Genomic DNA, 19,502 nt, shown 5'->3' with positions numbered 1-19,502 from the left:
ATCTCTCTCCCAAGCTTGTATTAGCAATGCTTTCCAAATAGGAATATTTCCATTTCTTGCACAGAAAGCTTTAATTTCTCCCAAGCTTGCCAGGGCTAGCTCTTATTATCCACGGTCTACCAAGATCCCCGATTAGCAGTCACAGAACAAACTCTGGCAAAAGTGAAGGCCACAAGCTTGGAGACTACGATCCCCGGATTAATTCATCCCAACAACTGTTCTTAGCATCCAATAGCACTTCAAGGACTTTGTGGGCTAACACGCTATTCCCTTGGTGTGGCCACCTCATTAGATGCTGAGAGTGCTTATGTTTTGGATGGACTTGGATGTTGCTCATTATTGGGAGGAGGAAGAGGCTGCCAATGGGAACCCAAGGGGGCAGCTCACGGAGCGCCGGGTGGGCACAGTCATGGCCCACACCTGGATGGGCTTGCAGAAGCAGGGTGGATTTCCAGGTGGGTTTTCAGAGGTGCTGGATATTGGCCTGACCCCACTCTGGAGACGGGCCTGGGGAAGCAAGCCTGGGGTTCTGGGGGAGCCCAGCCAGCCAGGCCCAGCCCCATGCTGAAGACCCCTGTGAGTGAATAGGGTGGGAGGCTCAGGGAGTCCATAGCCCAGCATCAGCCCACCCTCACCGCAACTAGAGCCAGAGGAACCTTCAACCGCCCACTCCCGCCTCACACCCCACTCCGCCTCAGCCGCCCCACGCTGGCGTCAGCGCGGCCCAAGGCGCATGCGCCCGGCACAGCGGCGTTCGGCACGGGCAGTCGCGCCGCCATTTTGCCAGCTCTGGGTGGCGCCCGCAGACCGATATCTCCTTGCAGCCCCGGCGCCTAGAGCAGGCGTCAGAGCCGGTCCAACCGCGGGTAAGGGAGCAGCCGCCCGGGCGTCCTTCTTGCGGCCGCCGCATGTCTTCCGCAGCCCCGTTAGCTCCAGCCCCGCTGAGGCACCTGCTCCCGGCGAAGCCCAGGGCTAGCGCGCGGCTGGGCGGGCAGAACCGCTGCGGCGCCTCCCGCTGCCGCGTCCCGCGAAAGCCCCGTTAACTGTCCGGCGCGCGTGCTGCCGGCCCCCGCCTTCCGTTCCGAGTAGGCCGGGCTGGTCCGCGGCCAGGAAAGTTGCAGACACGATCCTTTAAAAGTGTTGATGGGCGAATTTTCTCCCACCGTCTCAAAGGGCAGATGGGTGTTTGGACGCCTGGGTTTGGGCCGGGGCCGGGGGTGCGGTTAGTACCTGGATAGGTCACGGGTCCGCTGGCTGTGCTGTGAGTCTAATGACCCTGGGTGGTGCTGTCATTATAACCCACGCACGGCCTTGGAGACTGGTTAGAACCATTTTTTTTTTCCCTCCCAAGGCCTTTTCTGCGTTTGGATCAAGGGGGAGACACTTCTTAACACCGAGGCGCTGCTTTGTTGCCTGTAACTGAAGTTCTGTTTGTTCCTGTCATCAGATTAGACCTGTTTCTAGAGTAAGAGAGTCTTGTTTAGGCAACTCTTTTGTTTTTCAAAGATTTCTTTCACTTAGTAAAAGAATGTTGCTAGTGATCTTGAATCAGGCCAAACACTAAACAAGAAAGCTTTAAATGTGACGAGTAGTTTGTCATTTCAGGAAATGAATATGTTCCCTGCGGTAATAATTTAAGTAACCAAAAGAAAGGGCTGTGATAGTTAATTTTCCCTACAATATGAGAGAGAGAGATAATTCCTGATATCTAGGGTCCTACCAAATTCGTGGTCCATTTTGGTCAATTTTATGGGCATATGATTTTAAAAAATCGTAAATTTCATGATTTCAGATATTTAAATCTGAAATTTCAGTGTTGTAACTATAGGGAGCCTGACTCAAAAAGGCGTGGGGGGGGGTGCTTTTTTTTTGGCAAGGTTATTGTAGGGGAGTTTCAGTACTGCTTCCCTTACTTCTGTGCTGTCTTCAGAGCTGGGTGGCCGGAGAGCGGCAGCTGCACGCCAGGAGCTCAGGTCTGAAGGCAGAGTTGCCACTAGCAACAGCACAGAAGAAAGGATGAAATGGTATGGTATTCCTACCCTTCCTTATGTGCTGCTGCCTGCAGAGCTGGGCCCTTGGTCAGCAGATGCCACTATCCAGTCACCCAGCTCTGACGGCAGTTCAGAAATAAGGGTGGCAATACTGTGACCCTCCCTAAAATAACCTTGTGACCCCCCTTTTGGGTCAGGATTCCCAGTTTGAGGAACACTGGTCTCCCCCATGAAATCTGAATAGTATAGAGTAAAAGAAAACTAAAGATCAGATTTCACCTGGGGAGACCAGATTTCATGCTTTGTGACTTGTTTTTCATGGCTGTGAATTTGGTAGGGCCCTACTGATATTACATGGTTCATTTTGTCTGGCTTGTGTATTTAGATTGTAAGTGTCTTTCTGTAGGGAATGTGTCTTGCTATGTACACAATGGGGATCTGTTTCTGGTTGACTCTGCACCATTGTAATAAACATGATAATCCATTTATCATAGGCCCATAGAAGTTGTTAGAGGGCCCTCCCTTTACACTCTCTCCCCTCGTTCTTGTCATGCAGACAGAAAGCAGAAGAACAGAAGTCTGAAGTGCAGGCAGGGGTTAGTTTGCAGCAAGCATATCCATAACTTTACATGCCAGCAGAGTCTGTTTCCCAGTGTTCCGTTCCCAGCTCTTGACGCCTCAGAACATTTACCCCGTGTCCCCCTTCCAGGTCTGACTGCGTAGAGCTTTGCCTGTGTCCCCATTTCCATCTCCTCTTTCTTAGCAGGTCCAAATATACCTACAATGCACGCCTACAGTCCCACCCCTTACAATTTATGGTCATGTGCCATTTTGGGGGGTATTTGTATGGGGTCTTCGTCCCATCTCTTTTATATCCCATGCGAAGGGTAAGGAGTGAGGTTGTGCTTGTGGTCAAGGCCAGGCCTTTCTTTGGCTTTTAGTGTTTCTTATGCCTCCCCCCACAACCCCCTTTACCCCTCCTAACTGGTTGCTTGACCTTGGCTTGAGGAAAGAGTCAGGCAGCCTTCCACTGTATGCTCATAGAGTACACTCCCACCACAGCCTGTAACACTTCAGTTCCATCTCTTTTCAACCCATCTGCTTGTGGGCAGACATAACATATAGTGTCTTTGTCCTTTATTTACACATATTAGTATAAGATATAAGAGTATCAAAAAGTCAAACTCAAAATTCTGCCTCAGGCTGAAAAACAAGTATATACTAATATACTAACAGAAATAAAGACATTTCTCTCTTTTAACATAGTAGATACTAAGGATGTAAACACTGTTTAAAAAGTTAACCAGTTAATTAAAGTTATATTGTTTAACTGATGAAAGGGAGAGGCGCTGGGGCTGGGGTTGCTCTGGCCGGTGGGTGTGGGGCTGGGGCTGCTGCTGAGGTCGGCCACTTGGTAAAAGATTTAAGGGTGGCAGTTTTGCAACAGAAAAGCTTCAAAAACAGACTCCAACGAGAAACTGCTGAGCTTGAATTAATATGTAACCTAGATACCATCAGCTTGGCTTTGAATAGAGACTAGGAGTTGCTAGGTCACTCCATTTATTGAATCTATTTCCCTATGTTAAGTATCCTCCTCACACCTTCTTGTCAAATGTCTAAATGGGCCATCTTGATTATCACTGCAAAAGTTTTTTTCTCCTGCTGATAATAGTTCATCTTAATTAATTTGCCTCTTACAGTTTGTATGGCAACTTCCACCTTCTGTGTGTGTGTGTGTGTGTATATATATATATAATGTGTGTGTATATATATATCTTCTTACTATATGTTCCATTCTACGCATCCAGTGAAGTGGGCTGTAGCCCACGAAAGCTTATGCTCTAATAAATTTGTTAGTCTCTAAGGTGCCACAAGTACTCCTGTTCTTTTTGCGGATACAGACTAACACGGCTGCTACTCTGAAAATTACTCAAGATAGTTAAGATAAAAGCTTACTGTGAAGGAATCTTAAAAAACTGTGTGAGTGGGCAACAGAATGGCAGATGAAGTTTTGTGTTAATAAATGCAAAGTAATGTACATTGGAAAGCATAATCCCAAGTATACATACAAAATGACACGCTCTAATTTAGCTGTTACCACTCAAGAAAGAGATCTTGGAGTCATTGTCGATAGTTCTCCGGAAACATCTTATCCAAGTGAAGCAGCAGTCAAAAAAGCTAGCAGAACGTTAGAGAAGTGATATTAGAGAAGGGATAGCTAAGACAAAAAATATCATAATGCCATTATAAAAATCTATGGTGTACACAATTCACAGTCCACCTGTGGAACTCATTGCCAGGGGATGGTGTGAAAGCCAGAAATGTCTAACTGGGTTCAAAAAAGAATTAGATAAATTCATGGAAGATAAGTCCATTAATGGCTTCAGTCAGGATGGTCTGGGTTGCAACCCCATGCTCAGGTGTCCCTAAACCTCAAAAGCTGGGACTGGATGACAGAGGATTGATCACTCAATAATTGCCCTGTTCTGTTCGTGCCTTCTCAAGTATCTGGCCCTGGTCACTGTCAGCAGACAGGATACTGGACCAGATAAATCACTGGTATGGGCATTCTTGTGTTCTTATGTTACCTTCCTCCATAAGAGCTAGGAATACATATTTTTTTAAAATGTAAAGCTTAGTTTCTGAGAAACTAAGCCTCTGCTTGACAGGGATTGATTCCTACCAGCTTGCTCTAGGACAGTGGGCAAATGTGTTTGACAATCTGACTATTGTTAATTATTAACTGGATTATCATATTTAGTATATAGGCATGTGTGGTGGTGGTGTGAAACTGCAGGGGCATGATATTGATTTAAAGAATGTGAAGTCAGATCAGTAGCAATAAATTTGAATAAAGCTCTAGTCAATCTGAACCTTGGAGACTTGGTTAAATGTGGGTCAGGGCATTTTGTTTAAAAAGTGATGTGAAAATATTTACTTTTTTAATAAAATCTACTGTTATGTTATGGAATGCTACAAGTAAGTACAGTAAAAGAGGTATTCAGCATATAATTAACATAAAACTTTTTTTTCTTTGGTAGAACTGTGACTTCCAATTATTTCTCCAAAAAGACATGGGAAGTACATTATAAAGAATAACACATCTGCAGCTATACTAAAAGTTGTAATTCCATCAAAAGAGGTAAACAGTACTACACAGGACCACAGATTGATCCTCCTGAAGGAGGAGGAGGAAGGAGTTGGGGGAGAGAAATGCGCGTGTCTTGAGGAAATAAAAATCCTCAAATAAAACTAATAGCAAGAAGTGGAGGAGCATACTTCAGTGTAAATAACAAAAAAGTTGTTAAAACAGAGCACTGAATCTTTGTGATTTGTCTTCTCAACAGAGTCAAACCTTCAGATGAGCTGTCAGGTGTGTGGGGTTCAGCTCTTGAGTCCCACTGTGAAAGCCCTGGAATGTCTGCAGACTATCTGCAGTGTGAAAGGCAGTCCAGTTGTAGAATTAGCAGAAATAACATGAATGACAGAGAAATGTCACTTCCACTTCTTGTTTTGTGGAGAAATACTGAGCCTCCTATGTTCTTGTTTTGCAGATGTGTCTATTATAAAATGAATAGAGATGAGGGATTTTTGTCTCTTTGAGGATCACTTTGGATTGCTCCATGTAAGGTGATAAAGCCAGTCAGAAAGCACAATAGTAAGCCCAGGACACACTGTTTGTCTATGAAGAACACATGCAGACAACATCTGAGGGAGAATTGTGCCAAATGTACCTCGAGAAATAGAAAAATTAGAATTAAAATCAGTAAACATTTATTTAATGTTTTTATTTATTTTGTGCAAAATGCACTGTTAAAAATATACTGAATACAAATTGCTTTAAGAAATTAAATATGGTTAATGTAAAAAAATTGAATTGAAATCCGGATGATTATCAAAACTGATCTTATTTTTATTTTGTAGACAATGGATTCTTTGTCTCCATCACCAAAATTTTTAGACATGGATCTGAAGGTAACTCACATAGAGTGCCATCCAAAGGAAGTGCTTGTGACATTTCAGGGGAAATACAAGACAGAATACGACTTTGATTACCACATATTGCAAAAGGAAATACAGCATATATCGAAAGTAAAGGACGGTATTGGCATTGGCGAGTTTTGTTTGGTGGAGGACATAAATGGAGAATGGCACAGAGGAAGAGTGCTGGAAAAAAGAGAAGAAATCTATGAAGTGTTTCTCATAGACATTGGGAAAGTGCTAATAGTTAACGAAATAAATGTTGCTTCTGCATGTGGTGAATTGTTCCAACTGCCTCCAAAGATGGTGTGTGGTGTTTTTGCAAACATACTTCCAATAGGGAAAAAATGGGGTCCAAAAGCTCTAAATTATTTTTCTTCTCTAATAGGATTACAGATTAAAGGTCATGTGCAAGCTATTTTACCATACCAGTTGTTTCTCCTGGAAGTACCGAAAGTCACTAGCGATGTTCTTGAACTGCAGTTAGGAAAACTTGTTGATGGAGATTCGTTTCGTCTTATTGTAGAAATGTTAAAGGAATTACCCCAAGAGCTCCTTTGCAAACAAATGCCAGATTTGCTGCAACAGAAATACACAAGGCCAGAGTCATCCTCTTTCAGCAATGCAGAAAATCTACCAGAGTTTCAGCCAATTCTGGATAGATTCCTGCCTTCTTTATCTGTTGGCAGTATAGAGAAGGTAAAAATAACTGTTGCAATCAGTCCAAGCAAATTTTATTGTCAGATGCTAAAATGGCAGAAAGGGCTAGAAGACTTGACAACAACAATGACTTTGCATTATGAAGCTGTCAGTAGGGAAAATGTTCCAAATTGTGATAGTTTTGGAGCTCTCTGTGCTGCAAAAAGACAAAAAGGACAGTGGCACCGAGGAGTGATACAGCAGCTCCTCTCTGATGACCAAGTAAAGGTCTGGTTCATGGATTTTGGCAACAGTGAAGCTGTGCCTTCCAATCATGTTCTGAAACTTCAACCAGTATTCACTTCCTTACCAATGATTTCATTTCAGTGTGCACTGTCATGTTTCAGTGATCAGAGTGCAGCTGTAAAAAGAAATTCTCAACTGAAAGAATTTAGACAGGCCTTGTTAGGACAGACTGCTGTGTATGCCAGCATTGATTTGTTCAATGCCAATGAATGTTTGTATTATGTTACGTTACATAGTGAAGAATCTGAAGTTAATGCTAAATATCCACCACAGGTGAATGAGGTAGTTCAAGCATGTTCCCTAGTTTCTAGTACAAATATCACTAATATACTTGGAGACGTCAAAGCTTATGAAGAGATCTGTGTTTCAGTTGAGAGTTTGATTGGAAACACAGAGCAAGTGGGAAACTGCTTAATTGAAAAGGACCCTTCTTTATCAATCTATTGCAAAACCGTAGAAATGAAAATAGATTCTCTTCATGTTGCTTTTGTCGAATATGTGTTGAATCCATCAAACTTCTGGGTTCAAACTAATGACTATAACAATGAGTTTCAGACTTTGATGAAAAATATTGCAGATGTGTATAATAGATATGGAGTTTATGATAAGATTGTTGAAAACCCAAAGCCTGGGTTACCTTGCTGTGCCCGGTATAGGAAAGATATGGTGTACTATCGGGGACTTATCACTGAAGTGGAAGGTGTAAACATTAATGTTTATTTTTTGGATTTTGGAAATACAGATACCGTACCTGTTCATGATGTGAAAACTTTGCTTCCAGAGTTTTGTAAATTACCAGCACTTGCCATGCATTGTGCACTTGCTCATGCATTTCCCATTGAGGATGTATGGGTTAAAAAAGAAACTGATTTCTTTAAACAGGTTGTATTTGACAGACAGCTCTTGCTTTATGTCATTGCAAAGCAAAATGACAAGTACATTGTTAATGCCCAATTTATGAATGGCTTGGAACAAATGGATGTTGTCACGCTTATGGTTCAGGCTGGATATGCTGAGTACTGGGAAGTGAAACCGGATTCTCTTTTTAACTTTGTGAAAAATTCTAAATGCCTAAATTCAAAAAACAAAAAGAAAAAATATATAAATACACCAGGTACGTATGTCATACCTAAAAGTAAAGTATCAGCAACTAGAAATATCTGTCAAAACAAACGGTTATTAACCAGTTTTTCTGTGGCAAGAGAGTCTCTTGAATCTTTTCCAAGTTGGGAAAGTACTCTTTCCAAAAAGCATTGTATAATATCTGGGAGAAGTGACCCTATCGGCTCTTATAAAGAGTTAATGTTTAAACCAGGAGCAGTTCTTGATGTCATATGTTCTCATATTATTTCTCCATCCCATTTTTTTTGTCAGTTGCAAAGCAAATTACCAGAACTAATGAATTTAATGGAGCAAATTCAGAGTTATTATGAAGTGCATAGCAATCCCTATAAAACTGGACAGATTGCCTGTGTTGCAAAACACTCCAAGGATGGGAAATGGTACAGAGCATCTTTTCTGAAACAAGTATCCAGAAATGAAGTTGATGTGATATTTGTAGACTATGGTAATCAGGAAAGAGTTTTACTTAAGGATCTTCAAGCTATTCTTCCAGATTTTTTAACTTTGGAAAATCAAGCTTTTACATGTAGTCTTAAGAATATAAATGAACCCCCACAATTTTACCCATTCATTTGGACTAAAGAGGCATGTAAGGATTTTGGAAACTTCGTTTCTGCTTACAGTGGGCTATTGACTTGTGTCATTTATGCTCTAATTTTCATAAGGCCTAATTGCTTGTGTAACTTAGTTGATTTACAGACTCCATTTATTGGTGCACAGCAGTTTCTCATAGAGCATGGCCACGGCCAGTCCCAATTTTTTGGATTCACAAAAGCACTTAAACCATCAGTTTTTCTGTATAGTTTTTGCTATTCATCTTTTAATATAAAAATTGGAAGTGAAGAGGAGGTATATATAACACATATATATAGCCCTGCAAAATTTTATTGCCAGCTTAATCGTAACTCTGAAATTGTAGACAAATTAATGAAGAAGATTGCAGAGATTAGTAACATACCAAACAGTTCAGAATATGACCCGAGCAAAATACGATTATGCATAGCCAAATATTTTGAAGATGGTCTCTTTTACAGAGCTTTGGCATCATCTGTGGGATCATCATCCTATTTATTAGCCTATTTTGTGGACTTTGGGAATAAACAGATGGTAGTGAGAGACAAACTAATGCCTATTCCAGATCATGCCACAGATTTACTATTGACACCCATGCAAGCCATTAAATGTTATCTGTCAGATCTTAGGGCGAGAGAAATTCCAGTAGAAGTCAATAGATGGTTTGAGGAGAATTTCATGGGTAAGCCATTGAAGGCAGTAGTAGTATCCAGAGAGTCAGATGGCCAGATTGGTGTGGAGCTGTATGATGGACATATCCAGATAAATCACAAAATTCTACAATTATTGTCTGAGAATGGGAAAAAATACACAGAGGAATTGGAGCATGTGAAAAGTTGGTCAGAGCAGTCTGTCGAAAATAGTAAGGAGGTACACAAAGTAAAACCTGATGAAGGTAATAAAACAAAAGATAAAAATATTGAGAGAATTGCCTTGAAAACTGAAATAAAAACTGAAGTACATGATATATCTTCTCAGACTGGTGTTCAAGAGGATTTTGAAGATAAAGAACAAATGGTGCTTGTTCCACAAAAATTGTACAATATGTCCTTTATACTACCAACATTCCATGGCAATAAAAAGCCAGTTTGTAAAAATGTTGTGAATATATCTTTGGAACACAAAGAGAAAAATGCAGATGGAATATTTACTCCTGAATCTCTACTTTGGTCTGTTTTCAGTTTGCAGGAAATACCTGCAAATATTACGACTGAATCTTGCACCAACAAACGAAATTATACAGGACAACAAGAAGGTATGGTAAATAGACCCAAATATATCAATCTTCCTCCACGTAACATTGAGCTGAATTCTCAGTTAGCAGGGTACATTTCTAATATAAATAGCCCATCTAGTTTCCATATTCAGCTTGCAGAGGATGAAAACATAATCATTCAACTTGCAGAAGAACTAAATAAAGGAAAAATAAATGTAGACCATGAAAATTACCTGAATGAACTTGTGGCAGGGGATCTTGTTTTAGCAGAATATGTAATTGATTGTTTCTTATATAGAGCAGTTATTAAAACAGTTAGCTCAGGAAAATCCTATGAGGTAGAATTCATTGACTATGGTAATACAGCAGTTGTGAGTCCATCAAAAATCTACAAAATTCAAGAAAAGTTCTTAACTTTGCCAAGGTTCAGTATCCATTGTTTCCTTAGTAGAGTAAAAAGTACTCTTCCCGATGGAAGCTGGAGCAGCAATGTTATGTTCTACTTTTCCAGAAAAGTAAATAATAAACAAATCACTTGTGTATTTTTGCAACAACATGAACAACAGTGGGAGGTAGATATAATTTGTGATGGAAAGTCTGTGGTTAATGAGTTAATGCAGAGACATGACAGCTCAGAATTACAGAACACACCAATGCTAAATATGGAAACTAATACAGAACAAGACATTCCAGTCACAAATGCAGATGCTGAAGATGAAGAACTAAGGAAGAACTCTAGAGGTCATAATAAATATGAGGCTGTTGAGACTAGAAACACCTCTGAAATTCTCTCTAAAATATCTGACCAAGATCTATATCCTGGACAGCTAGAAATGGCAGAAATAATACATATTTCAAAATGTGGAAATTTCCATGTAAAATTAATGAGAAATGTGCAAACATTTTCGGATTTAAATGTAATGGTTGCCAGAGAAGCAAAGAGAAACCGTTTGATTGCAGTAGAAAATATTCAAGAAGGATTGGAATGCTTGACAAAATCTAAAAACACCTTGAAGTGGTACCGATCAGAAGTGATGAAGCTTGTTAGTGAGGAGAAAATGTTAGTTTTCTTCATGGATCGTGGTAGACATGAAATGGTATTCTTGCGTAATACAAAAGTACTCAGTAATGAGATCAAGTGTATTCCTAAACAAGCCATATCATGTAAATGGATTTGGATTCAAAATTCAGGTAAAATGTCATGTGACTGTGTGGTAAATAAAATTGCACATCATGAAATAAAGCTTCTGTTTTTGAGATACTTGAAATCTTCTTGTATATGGGAAGTAGATATCTTAGTAGATGGGATTCTACTTTTGGAATATTTGAATCAGATCTCTGGGCAAGGCAAGATCAGCAAAGCTAATTGTACAGAAAGTGCAAATAATGTGGCTTCTAAGACATCTGTACTCTCTTTTAGAATAAATTCAGTTACATGGGCACTACTCCAAAGTGGTAATCAATACCCTGGATTTGCAACTACAGTTACTGATCCTTCAAACTTCTGCATTCAATTAGAAGACTTATTTGACACTATGAAAACCTTGTTTATGCTACTTTCTGACCTTCCAGGCAATTTGCCAACTTTGCCACGGGACCTTGTGACTCCTGGTGCAAGTTGTTTGATCAAGTTTGGGTTGGAAGCACAGTGGAACAGGGTAGAAGTTATAGAAGTTTCAGATCAGTCTGTTGTTCTTATGTTTATTGATTATGGCTTTTCTGCATATATTCCCTACTCAGATATCGATAAACTGAAAGTTGTTCCAGAACAACTTATTTGTTTACCACGGTTATCTTATTCTTGCTCCTTATCTGGTGTGATTCCTGCTAAAGGGGAACACTGGAGTGATGAAGCTAAGCTCTTGTTTCAGGAATTGCTATGTAAACAAGGCCTGATTTTCCAGTTTAAGCACTATGGTTCTGGAATGAAACTAGAGGTGGATGTTTTTTGTGAGCAGAGTAATCTAGCAGATACCTTGGTTGCAGCCGGTCATGCTGTCTACTGTAAAAGTACATGCTGCCTTGTTGGAATTGACCATACAAAACCAACTGAACCATGTTCACAACTTCAAGGTGAAGCACAACAATCATATTTTCTGCAGATTTCTGAACCAAAACATAGCTGTACTGAAAGCAGTTTTTTGCCAGGTGAAAAACAGAATGCACAGCAGCAAACACCAGATCTGCAACATAGAAATGCCTGTGGTACGCTTTCAAGAATTAAATCTACCATTAAACCACATTCTAGAAAACGACCCAGGAAGAAACCAAGTTCATATAGTAATGGCAAAAATATTGCAAAAGATGAACTTAAGTGTGACAAATTATTTATGCAATTTTTGGATGATAAGAAATGTAACACCATTTCAACAGAAAGTCTTACTGAAAATCTGTCTCCAGAAGCAATGAATGAGACACGTGACTCTGCTGACATGAACACCAGAATGAGGGAAATGAAGATTAGTAAAGAGGTGGCATCAAAATAATAATATTTGAATAGTAAGTAAGCTTCATGTTAAAAGTACTTTTTTTCAGGACAGTAGTATAGATTGAACTTTTACCTCAGCTCTGTAATATATGTTTGCAAGAATTACATTTATTTACATTATAAAGCTTTCAGGCCTCATTCTGATTTCAAATAGGTTTTACTTCCCTTTGATTCCAATGCAAATTGTGGCCTTAATTTCTGTTTTTAGATATCCAGGAAGACATGACACCAAAGTATTTTTCTAATGAAGGAAAGGAACCTAATTTTAGTGCCTAGTACCTTATTTCTAGAAAAAGGATCAGTAAATATGGGCCTGAACCAACACATTAAACTCAATGGAAAGACGTCCATTGACTTCTCCTGGCCTGGGATAAGGTCTTCAGAACTAGATGGTGCCATTTAGGGAGAAGCTTGAGTTGGGGGCAGAATGGATTTACACCATGCTATGGGGTTCTGCCTACTCAAAATAGGGACCAGAATTTTGCCTGGCCCTTATGCCTGGGAGTGTGTGTGTGTGGGGGGAAATTCCATACTTCCACTTCTCCCACTTCTCTACACAATGCGTGTACACAAGGGCAGATGGAATCTAGCCCTATTGCTATCTTTGATATATTGGAATGGATATTAGAAGGTTTAGATTTTTTCTTCCATGCGGGAAAAGGGACAGTTTCAGAAAATGATTGTTTTGTAATATCAGTTCTCATGTAAGGATGCTAAAATCTCTTTACAAATGGACATTTCCAATAATGTATGTAAAAATATGTTGTTGTTTTTCTTTGTTTTGAGGTTTTTTAACGCCTCATAACTCCAGAGTGGTTTCAGAGACTTTGCTCAAACTTTCCTAAAGAATTTACATTTGGACAGAGACCCAGCATGAAGAACTTTAGGCCAAAAGTGTAAATCTTCTTACTGTTATGAGTGTGTGAAAATGGTAGATTAGAATGGAAAATGTTTTTCATCTTTAATAGACATTTCAAATAGTGCAGCTACTGTATTATACACACATAAGATTTAAGAAATGTATATTAAATATGGACTGGGTATTATGGGATATACATAACTTTCCCCCCAATAATTTAAATACTGAAATTATAGATTTTCTAGATACAGAAAGATTGAATGATGTCCTGCCACCTGGGGAAAATAAAGGATATGAAAGCTTCTCATTACATCTAGAATTTAACTTCTCTTGTTGCCATTGGTAAACTATTCAAAATAGGTGTAAAATACTTTTAAAATGCTAAAATTCGTTTCAGTACTCAGATTAAACTACAGTATTCTATTCATATCAAAACAAAAGCATAAAGTTGAAATTCATCATTGTTAATTTGTGTGTAGGATGATGAAATACCAATAGTGTTGCATTGGAACTGGTAAGACATTTTGCATCTGCTTGTGAATATCTTAAAATCATTTTCCTTATAGTTAAAGTAACTTATATTTTATCATTCCTTTATATTCATAGGTAATTTTGAATTATGTGCATTTGTTTGCAAAGTTAGAGAGATAAGGACATTTTTATTTTTATCTGTTAACATAATAACCTAATGGAACTTCTTGTAGGCTGCTTTCCAGCAAGTCCTTTGTCTTTTGCTTTGGTATACTATTAACTTTTACAATCCAAAGCTTAAGGGGCAGATTATGAAAAAGTTGTACCATATTTTATAAGTAATCCTGTTAATTTCAGTGGGAATTATTGTAGGGTGTTATTTGGTATGAGAAAGGGTGCCCCAAGCTGGCCCTAAATATTCAGGACCTAATTCTACCCTTTGGATGTTCACAAAGCTCCCCTTGAACTTTTCCAAGGTCAAAATTTGGCTCTGGGTTTCCATTTTTCATTCAGAAAATATGGGTGTACTCATAAGCAAATGTAACCTTGGACATGGAGGAAGAAAAAGTCATCTTTTTTTTTGTTTGTTTTGGGGATTTTTTGTTAAGTAAAGCTGAACAGGACCCGACCACATATACAGCTGTTAATTTTACTGTTAATTTTTTTTTTATGGAACGGTTATGGCAGGCTACTGGATTTTTTTGGAATATTAGAATATTGTTAATGTGGCCATGTTTTTCAGTTTAATTGTATGTAATTCTAATACAACCAAATATTATGAAGTGTAGCATAGAAATGACAACCATTGTACAGCAGCAGTTCCAAATGTGTATTAATTTCAACCAAATGTTCTAGAAATGGAAAGTGTATAAATTAATTTAAAAGATTGCCAAATGATTGCCAAATGTCTTTAGTAAAGTTTCAAACATGGAAAAGTGTAATATATATAGATTTGGACTTAAAGGAGGTGTTGTCCGCCCCAGCCCCCTGTTTTAATTTGTGTGAGTGTGTATATATATATATAATAAATTAATACGGGGGGGGGGGGGAGACCTCCTTTAAGACCAAATCTAGACTGCAACCATTGTAGGGTTTATACCATATGTAGGTGTGTTGGACCATGCTTTGGCATTGCATACTCTTGTGCAGCTCTCATTGATTTTCCTCTTTTATCCCAGCTACAGTAGCATTTGTGCTTTATGTATTGGAAGGGAGAAAATACAACACTTTAATTTAACTAAATCAACTTTGTTTTCAGGTATTTGTATTTGAAAGGAATTGACATATTTTAAGCCTGAAAATCCTAAAGAGTATTTTTTTCCATTGTCTTTTAATCAAACTTGATACTAAATATAACTGACGCTTATGTTTCATTAAATTTGATCATAAGAAAGCTTTTTTTTAATTTCTAATCATTTGATTGTATTTTTTTAATTTGTATATATTGCCTAGTATTGCTTATACAATATAATTGTTTAATTTTCTATTCATGATATATACATATTACAACAAAATGGTTGTATTATGTTGGAAAAAACATAGTATGTTCAAATATTTTATACATGCATATATTAATACAGCTTGTGTTTACTCTCATTCTGTAATACACATAGTAAATCTCCAGAGTTTTGATGTGTTAGATATGGCAAGCCATGGCTAAATTATTTTGAATAATTAACTTCGTTTTGAGGTTCACTTAAGTTTAAGTGGTTGGTAAATGGTGTGAAAAAGGATAAGTACCAACATTTCAAATCTGGTTAGAATTAGGTGCATTTATTTTTTGAAAGCTTCTTTCAGTATATATTTAAAGTGTGTAAACTGTGTTATCTTGTTTAAATAAAATTGTCTTCACTGAAGTGATTCATAATACTGTATAAGCCTAATTATAATTTTTTTAAAAAGTGGGAGGTCTTAAGATAGTGTGGAAATTCATGAGGAGATGTTTGAGAGAGTGGCAATTTACTTCACTGACAAGTACCATATGATGGCATATGCATTAGTCCCTAGAGAGGGAATTACCTCTTGCTTATTTTGGTGATCCTCCCTGGCTGACAGTGGAGTAACCTGAACTGTGTCCTAAGGGAACTTGTGTTCAATCCTTAGCCAGAATAAATAATGGGCCGGTGAGAGGAGAGAGAGAGAGAGAGTGGAAGAGGGGATCTCCATTGAAGATCCATAGGGAGGGAGAGACTTTAAGAATGGGGTCGTAGGGATTTCATTGGAGAGGAATTCTGGTACTTAAGGGTCTTTGGAAGTGGCGGTTAAGCAAAAAGGCAAGTCAGAAAATCAAATCTTTAAAGCTAAAGATAAGGAAAAACTCCTTAAACTGCCTTGTCACTTTTGTCAGTCAATCAACATCAGTGGAAGTGTCTATCCTCATTCTTGTTGCAAATGATCTTGAGGCCTATCTAATTTAGTAGCAGACCTGAACTAATCTTATGTTTGAACTGATCTTCAAAATGTCACCAACCCAAATCCGTGGGTTGCTCCCAAGCAAGGGTGGGAAGGCTAGGTTATTTAGCAATTTCACATCCAGGGCACTTGGGTCCAGATCCACAAAGGAACGTCAGTGCCTATATCAGGGCTTTAGGCACCTAAGTCATAGTTTTAGGCCCCACTGCTATCTACGAACCCCCCACTTTGTTGCCATCTAATCCTGAAAGTGCCTAAACTCACTCGGTGCCTACATTTTTGCTGTAAAAGTCCCCTAAAGTTTCTGGGTGTGTGCACGTTGCCTCAGGCAGGTTCCCAGATGCCTATCTCATGCCTAATCTCCAGCATGATCCACAAACCAGATGGGGATAAGCATTCTCCCACCTATCTTGTGGGATCTGATCTAGTAGGACCTCATTCTCTCTCACTGAAGCCGTCCCACTTCAGTTATCTAAAGAGCCACTGGAGCAGGGGATCTGGATCTTGGGTCTCCCATTCCTTAGATGGAGGCCCTAACCATCAGGCTATATAGGCATTCTTGATATCTCTCTGTGGCGCAGTGACTATTTAAATATTTATCCAAAGTGGAACAGCTTCAAAAAGGAGAGATTGAAGGAGTCCCACATTAGAATATCTTATCCCATAGCTTCGTGGCTAGGGCACTCTCCTTAGAGGTGATAGACCCCCGTTCAATTCTTTTCTCCCCATTGTGTGTACAGGGGAATTTAACTTGGTTCTCTTACATCTTGTGTGACTGTTCCAACAACTGGGCCAAAAGTTATTGGGGAGGGCACCACTACCATCTCCTCCTCCTTCAGTCATTTTATGTGAAGGTTGGTGCCTGCCTAACTCATTCTTGTAAGAAACAATATACTCCAGAAGAGGGTTTACAGCTGTGAATTGCAAGTGGAGCGGTGCCTCCCTGCAACCCAGACTAGCGTTGGACTCAATCAGAGGGGTGGAGGCTTAGGACACGCTCCCTCATCAACATCTCCCATTGGATAGCATGCTGGATTTTGTTGATCCCATTCTTTAGCTCAGAGCTTGGGCACCTACCCAGGCTTTATGGATCCCATTGTTATTCTGGTGATTTCCTAGGTGCTTAAAAGTTAGGCATTGCAATGCCCAAGTCCCTTTGTGGATCTGGGTCTAAGAGACCTGGTAACTCAAAGATGGTCCTCATGCAAACAAGCACTCAGGCCACCATATTTTGCATGTAGTTGGATAGAATTCTATATTGGATCTCCAAATGTTCTTAGAAGTAAAATAATGAATATAGCCCATTGTATACAATGTGAAGGTATTTTTTTAATCTTTAATGTACATAATAGTTACCATAAATGCTTGTTTTCCAGTAGCTAATTATTATTTTTTTTACAATAAGATGGGGCTCCAACATACGCATGAAGAGATACCATTTGTTTACCCAAAGATGCAACATATGGATGTACTGAACAGTTGGAAGGAATGGGGAACATGTGCTTAAATAGACAAGTTTTTCAGAGAGGAGTGATACCTGCATAAGAGATAGCATGAAAAAAGACATGAAGGTGACATGGTGAGAAAAGGGAACCCGGGAGGTGGAGGGCTTAGAGGAGGGGAGTAGGTATGAAACACTGGCAGTAACAGAAGAGAAAGAGGGAGGATAAATGTGTACACTGGGAAAGATATTGCTGGGAGGAGCCCAACCAGTAACTGAGCTGGCTGGAGCTGAGAACTGCAGCTGTACTGGGGAGCTGTCAACAGTGATGATGCCATCAGTGCCCAAGTGGTTTTTACAACTTTCACTCTCGACGTTCTCTCCCCTCTAATGATTGTTCATTCTTCTGCCCCCTCCCTCACAATCTTTCTACTTCAGCCTCACACCCTCTGTGTTCCACTTCTACTTTTTCCTTACCCCCACCCTGTGTATCTTTTTAGTGAATTTGCTCCCAAAAAACCACCACCCCGAAATAATTTTTAAAAAATCATGGCATTAAAATGACATTTGAAAACCATCATTCTGCTTGTATGTAATACTTTTTTCCCCTACCGTTTGTCTTGTCTATTTAGATTGTAAGCTCTTTGGAGCAGTGACTGTCTCTTATTCTGTGTTTGTACAGGGCTGAGCTCAATTGGGACCCAGTATCTGCTGGCGTTTTAGGTGTTACTGTAGTACAAACAAACAATACAGGATAAATATTTACTGCAGTATTCCTTCCATGCACCAGAAGTATTTTTTGGTGCATCCAAGAACATTATTTCCATGGATGCCTGGGGTCTGGAAGCCCCTGTTGGCCAGGGCACCCCCTGCTCCCTGGCCTGCAAGCATCCCCTGCCTGGGACATACTCCAGGCAGGTGACCCCAGCAAGACACAGACAGATGTGCTGTGATCCTCATGCCCCTGCCCCTAGGACCACCAGAATTAATACAGGTTCTTCTGGCCCTGGGGTAATCCCCAGAATGCAAGTGCAAGAGCCTGTGCAGGCAGAGTAACTACTTCCAATGGGATTGCCTGTGCATCAGCCTTTGGAGAAGCGAGCAGGTGGGAATACCCCCCACACCACCTGAACAGGGAGAGGCCATACCCCCTCACTCCTCATCCCTCTTTCCCTCCTTGTTCTCCCAGTCTGGCAGCAGTAGCAGGAATTAGGGCAGGAGACTGAGCTAGTGAGAGGAATTCTTATTCCTTTACCTTATAACCTCATGTGTCCCACAGTTTGAAACCCAGTGCATTACACCATATACTTGTAATTGGGAACATCTTGGTTGAAATAGTGCAAATAGGGAGGATATCTCACTCCATTATCTAAGTTTTCAAAATGGACTGTCTTATCTGGCATATTTTTGATTTGTCATGAGGTGTGTGGCAGTGTTGTTTTATAAAGCAATGTTGAGACAGATTTGTTTCTCTCTCAAAAAAATTATTTGAGCATAAGCTTTCATGAGCTACAGCTCACTTCACCACAAAAACTTATGCTCAAATAAATTTGTTAGTCTCTAAGGTGCCACGAGTACTCCTTTTCTTTTTGCGGATACAGACTAAACTAGGTTCACTGGTGGAAGGAGACCAAATCCCTGAGGTAAGTGGGGACGTGGGATACCGGGAAGTAGCACGAGCAGGAGAGCACGAAAGGGGAGGGCTCCTGCCTCATATTAAGAAAGCAGGACAAACTGCAAGTTATCTCAAGTGCCTATACACAAATGCAAGAAGCCTGGGAAACAAGGCGGGAGAACTGGAAGTCCTGGCACAGTCAAGGAATTATGATGTGATTGGAATAACAGAGACTTGGTGGAATAACTGACATGACTGGAGTACTGTCATGGATGGATATAAACTGTTCAGGAAGGACAGGCAGGGCAGAAAAGGTGGGGGAGTTCATGGTATGTAAGAGAGCAGTATGACTGCTCAGAGCTCCGGTATGAAACTGCAGAAAAACCTG

The 19,502-nt window shown here is 39.9% G+C and overlaps 1 protein-coding gene across 1 annotated transcript; it reads left to right on the top strand.

The window, feature by feature from the left end:
- Window positions 1-5,918: 5,918 nt before the first annotated feature.
- Window positions 5,919-12,314, top strand: TDRD15 (tudor domain containing 15). Its single transcript, XM_077811539.1, has one exon. It carries the CDS (start codon window positions 5,919-5,921, stop codon window positions 12,312-12,314), a length of 6,396 nt encoding a protein of 2,131 aa, XP_077667665.1.
- Window positions 12,315-19,502: the final 7,188 nt, after the last annotated feature.

The sequence above is a fragment of the Eretmochelys imbricata genome, chromosome 3, assembly GCF_965152235.1.
Source record: "Eretmochelys imbricata isolate rEreImb1 chromosome 3, rEreImb1.hap1, whole genome shotgun sequence".
Classification (NCBI taxonomy): domain Eukaryota; kingdom Metazoa; phylum Chordata; order Testudines; family Cheloniidae; genus Eretmochelys; species Eretmochelys imbricata.
The sequence above is the reverse complement of the archived record's forward strand: the minus strand, read 5'-3'. Positions and strand labels throughout refer to the sequence as shown.

What these genes read in the sequence shown, in the direction of transcription:
- TDRD15 (XM_077811539.1), top strand. Translation starts at nt 5,919, where the DNA reads ATGGATTCTTTGTCTCCATCACCAAAATTTTTAGACATGGATCTGAAG.